Source organism: Podarcis bocagei (assembly GCF_964188305.1).
Source record: "Podarcis bocagei genome assembly, chromosome: 7".
Classification (NCBI taxonomy): domain Eukaryota; kingdom Metazoa; phylum Chordata; class Lepidosauria; order Squamata; family Lacertidae; genus Podarcis; species Podarcis bocagei.
Window position 1 is genome coordinate 88,931,081 of NC_138132.1, and position 4,693 is coordinate 88,935,773.

At 46.4% G+C, this 4,693-nt stretch overlaps 1 protein-coding gene across 1 annotated transcript; it reads right to left on the minus strand.

The window, feature by feature from the left end:
• Window positions 1–2,090: 2,090 nt before the first annotated feature.
• LOC308590820 (uncharacterized protein) lies at window positions 2,091–3,843 on the minus strand. Its single transcript, XM_081201068.1, has 6 exons — window positions 3,397–3,843; window positions 3,185–3,289; window positions 2,962–3,067; window positions 2,644–2,706; window positions 2,215–2,397; window positions 2,091–2,125 (listed from the first exon to the last, which is right to left on the minus strand). Exons 1-6 carry the CDS (start codon window positions 3,589–3,591, stop codon window positions 2,112–2,114), a joined length of 666 nt encoding a protein of 221 aa, XP_081057194.1. The 5' UTR covers window positions 3,592–3,843; the 3' UTR covers window positions 2,091–2,111.
• Between the last annotated feature and the right edge of the window lie 850 nt (window positions 3,844–4,693).

Here is a 4,693-nt window from a genome sequence, read left to right on the forward strand (position 1 = left end):
CTTCTTCTCCAACAGACATAAGACTTTCTCTTATATTGACTACGAGCTAATTAAAGAAGGGAATGGAATCAGTGTTAGAACGGCAAAGACTATGGGAATATGGATTTCAGACCATGCTTCACTATTTGTGGAGATGGGACTGGAAGAGGATGGACAAAGTAGGAGATGGTGCTACAATAACCTAATAATGACAAAAGAGATTGACAGGAAATATATTAGAAAACAAATAGGTTGGTATTTTAAAGAAAACAATGGTTCAGCCGAGATCCTGATAGTATGGGACGCTTTCAAAGCTGTTATGAGAGGACATTGTATACTGAAAGAGATTGCGATTAAGAAGGATTGGTACTCGGGGAGACAGGAAAAAATTAAAGAGATTGAAATCTTGCAACAACAGCAACAGGTTAAATTTCTAAAGAGGAGACAGGAGTAGTTAAGAAAGTTAAATCAGGAATTGGATGAGCTGGATATAGTTGCGGTGTGGAAGAGAGATAATATGATCCAAAATGATTTTCAGAGAACCTCAATAGGATCATATAAGAGAAAAGAAAAGAAGGGATAAACAGAGGGTGAAGGCCATTAAGACCAGAAGGAAAATACTTACACAAAGCTCTAGAGAAATAAGGAAAGAATTTGCAGAATTCTATCAATATTTATATAAAGAAAAAAAATAAAAATATAAGTAGAGAAAGTTTAGGGTTTAAAATCGAAGAAAGTGATAGATTAAGACTGAAGGAGGAAATTTCTCTGGAAGAAATAGAGAATGTAGTTAAATCATTTAAAAGTAAGAAATCCTCAGGATTAGATGGAATTACGGCAGACTTTTATAAAGAGACAATTGATATCCTGGGCTCAGAACTGAAAAAAGTATTTAATAATATCTTAGAAGGGGGGGAAGCCCCAGACACTTGGAAACTAGCGGAAATAGTAGTGATTGAAAAACCATAAAAGGACCCTACAGCGGTGGGGTCATACAGACCAATTAGCCTACTAAATCAAGACTATAAGATATTTACAAAGATCCTAGCAAGGCGACTGGAAAAGGTACTACCTAAAATAATTAAGGAAGATCAATATGGATTTGTTAAGGGAAGATACATAGGCCATCCTATAAGAAATGTGTTTTAATAAATACATTTAATAAATACATTCATTTTTTTATTTTTTAATATTGTTTTATTATATTTATTGTTTTAATAAATACATTTGTGGTTCGAGGACCCGACCCAGGCGAGGTGAAATAAAGACACAAGGACACGTGATATAAGGTTAATGAGCTAGAAAAGGCCACAACTTTATTGTTTACAGCAATTGAAAAGGTATTGGCTTAGGCATTGGATCGAAACAAGTGGGTTATTCACCAGGGGTTCATCACCTGTCGATGCTAATCCGACTATAGGCTCACCCCTGATGTCACCGAGGGTCGTGCCAAGGCCTCCCGCCAAGCAGGCATCGGACAGAACACACGACCCCCAGATTCCTTTAACGGAATACCCCTAAAAATTGAAGGCATAGGCGATGGCCACACCTAGCACTTCGACACACCACAACCCATTATTCCAATGCCTAACCTACCCACCAATACCAAAGAAAAAGTTGTGACGATTGCTACGAGGTAGGCGAAAAAACCAATTAGCCTAGTGCCAAATGGAAAAAACTCCTACCAGGCCCCCCAGCCAACCAGGGCGACCAACCTAAGGTCCATAGCAAGGCCAAAAAAATTAAAAGATATGTTTGATGAAGAGGGGAATTTAATTACAAAAAAAGTTTTTTTAGAAAAATTAGGAAAACAATATTGGCTGAAAGTGCAAGGACTTTATGATTTAATAAAAACGGAAAGAGCAGAGGAAACAATGAGGACAGAAATGAAAATAGATATGGTGCTGAACAAAAGACAAATGACGGAGAAAGGGATAGCAGGGATGTTATATAAACTGATGATAAACGACAAAGAAAGAATGATAAGGATAATTCAGATTAAATGGGAGCGGGAAGGTATGATCCAACCAAACACAGCGGGAAGGTATGATCCAACCAGAAACGTCCCATCCAAACAGCCCACCAGATGCCTCACTCACCTGGCATGCACAGGTGTCCACATTGCCTTGGCGCTACTCCGGATGTTCTGTCAGGAGGAGAAAGGGGCTCATTGAGAAACGTCCCATCCAAACAGCCCATCAGATGTCCCACTAGCCCCCCAGATGCCTCACTCACCTGGCATGCAGCTCAGGAAGTCCTGCGGGTAACCTTCCCTGTGAACACAGTGGAGCAGCCTCCTCAAAAAGCGCTGGACCCAGCCTTCCATCCGATGTCTATAGGCCTGCTGCATGATCTTCAGGCAGCTCCTCCCTGTCCGCCTGAGCCCTTCTTCCTCGTGCTGCTGCATCTCTTCCAGCCCTGAGTGGAAAGGGAGAAAGGTTGAGCAAGGTGGAGATACACAGGAAAAGAGCCATCCATCAACAATATGAAAACAGCCTTCAGGTGTGTTTGTGTGTGAGAGACAGCCGTGAAGTCACATTCCAATTCTCTTTGCATGTGCATCTTGTGACACCTCTGTCTGAACATACATCTGAGAATTTGCCTTCCCCTGAAGACCTTTCTCAGCAGAAGCACCCCTCCCTGCCCTCTGTATGTCTCACTCACATGTGTCATAGGATGCCATGTCTTGATCGTGGATGAAACTGGCATCCTGGAAAGCCAGATGACCTAGAGAGGGGGGGGGGGCAAGAAAAGGGACGTCATCTCGGTGCAAAGCAAGCAGAGACAGAGGCAGCTCGGCAGGAGGACAGGTATGCTCTGCTGCGTCTAGAGGCCTCCAGGCTCACGGAGCACTCAGAGCAAGAACTGGGCACAGATGGAGGCCTACCTAGCAGGTGGCCTGGGGACATGTCCATCCTCCCTGCCATTGTTACCAAGACGTTTCTGTCCATCCCTACCAGGGAATAACGTTGCTTGACTTACCCAGAAGCAGAGCTGCCACCCTGGAGACTGCTGGCAGCCTGTTGGCAGACGGCTTCATACAAGATAAGGCAGCACTCCGAAGGACGTCCTTGCTGAAGGTTTTGCTCTGTGGGCAAAGACAAAGGAGAAGTGGCACCAGAGAGGCTTGAGAGCGCAGCAGAAGAGCCTTGCACTCCCAGAGACATCCCTGGGCAAAGCTGCCAATGAAGCAGAGGGAACTTACCAGATGCTTGGCAGCCTGGTGGAGAGCAAAGTGGAGGCTAAATTTGTTGGGACGAGCCCACCACTTGACTTCTGGGGCTAGATGGGAAAGAGCCCCCCTTGCGGCCTGCAACACAAGAAGAGAAGAGGGTTACAAATTGCAGTACATAGTCTTGGAAGCTCCTGAGAACAATCCCTCCCTCCTACTGCATAAGTCCACCTCTTTGGCCTCACCTTGGCCACTTCGTCCTTGTCTTCGAGGTGAATGAGGACCACAACCAGTTCGTTAATGGCTTCTTCTTCTGTTGATGTTATGGGAAGCCTTTGGTCTCTCACCCAGCCTCGAAGCACGCCCAGATGTTGGATGGCTGATGCCCGGACGGAGTCTTCCTCCTGTAGGCAGAAAACATCAGAGACTGTGTTTCTCATCAGAGCAGTTTCCTTTCTCCTGCCCACTGGGGTGTTTTGAGGCTGCTCAGCCCCCTATCCTCCTCCTGGGGGAGACTGGGGGCGGAGTGACTCTCCCCCTGTGTTTTCCAGGCAGGCTTCCAAGAGAAGGTGCTCCAGAAGAACAGCCTCCTGAAGCCAGAACATCTCCGCTGCATGCCAGTCTAAACCCCACCCTTCCTCTTCCAAAGCATTCCTTCTCCACCATGTGTGATGTCATGTTTTTCCTCATACTCACATGGGCAGCCAGATCGCAGCAGGTTTCTGCCAGCATCTTCAGCCCTTCCTCTCCCTGCTTCTTGTAGAAGTAGGCATGGTATACCAGCTTTGTGAACTCTGGGAGGACATCGGCTTTTGCATCATGGAGGGAAACCAGCAGCAAGACTCGCAGATGCTTAGGATCCTACACAAAACAGAATCTTTTCAAAGGTCTGAAATGCCTCACGCCTTTTAGCACAGGCTCTTCAGTAGTGCGCCAGCAAAAGAGTGCTGGGCCATGATTGGAATCGAGATCTGCACCCCCCTCCCTCCCTCCCTCCCTCCCTCCCTCTGAGCATCACTTGCCATGCCAGAGTCCAGAAGCCGGGATATCCCTCTGATGCTGAGCTTCCGGACTTGCAGGTAGTCATGTTCCAGCCAGTTGAGGAGCCACTCCAGTGTATCCTCATAGGGATAGACCTCCAGACGGCAGTTGAGCAGCTAAAGAGGCCCAAAGAGAAAGAAACCCTTCAGTGATGAGAGGCTGAGGCACGTTCTCCTTTTACCCACCATTTGCAATTCTGCACAGAGCAAACCCACTGAAGTGAATGGACCAAAGTTTGCCATGTACATCAAATCCAACGGGTCTACTCTGAGGAGCACTAAAACAGGCAACAGTCCTTAGGCTCAAAGTAGCCTTGACATAACCCACAGAATTTGGAAGGTAAAGGCAACTGCAAGGTCCAAATTCTGATGAAGGCTGGTTGCGGAACCAAGGACACAAAGGGAGCTAAAGAACACAAAGTCCAACACTCGACCGAAACCAAGCCAGGGCCTCCTTGCTGCACCCATTTCCTCCTGCACCTCAGTCCCCCACACCTCAATG

Excerpts from the sequence above, each read along its gene's own strand:
- LOC308590820 (XM_081201068.1), bottom strand. The coding sequence starts at position 3,591 with ATGAGAAACACAGTCTCTGATGTTTTCTGCCTACAGGAGGAAGACTCC. Across the intron at positions 3,068-3,184 it reads ACCAGGCTGCCAAGCATCTG|AGCAAAACCTTCAGCAAGGA; the intron begins GTAAGTTCCCTC and ends CTTTGCCCACAG. Across the intron at positions 2,707-2,961 it reads GGTGGCAGCTCTGCTTCTGG|GTCATCTGGCTTTCCAGGAT; the intron begins GTAAGTCAAGCA and ends CCCCCTCTCTAG.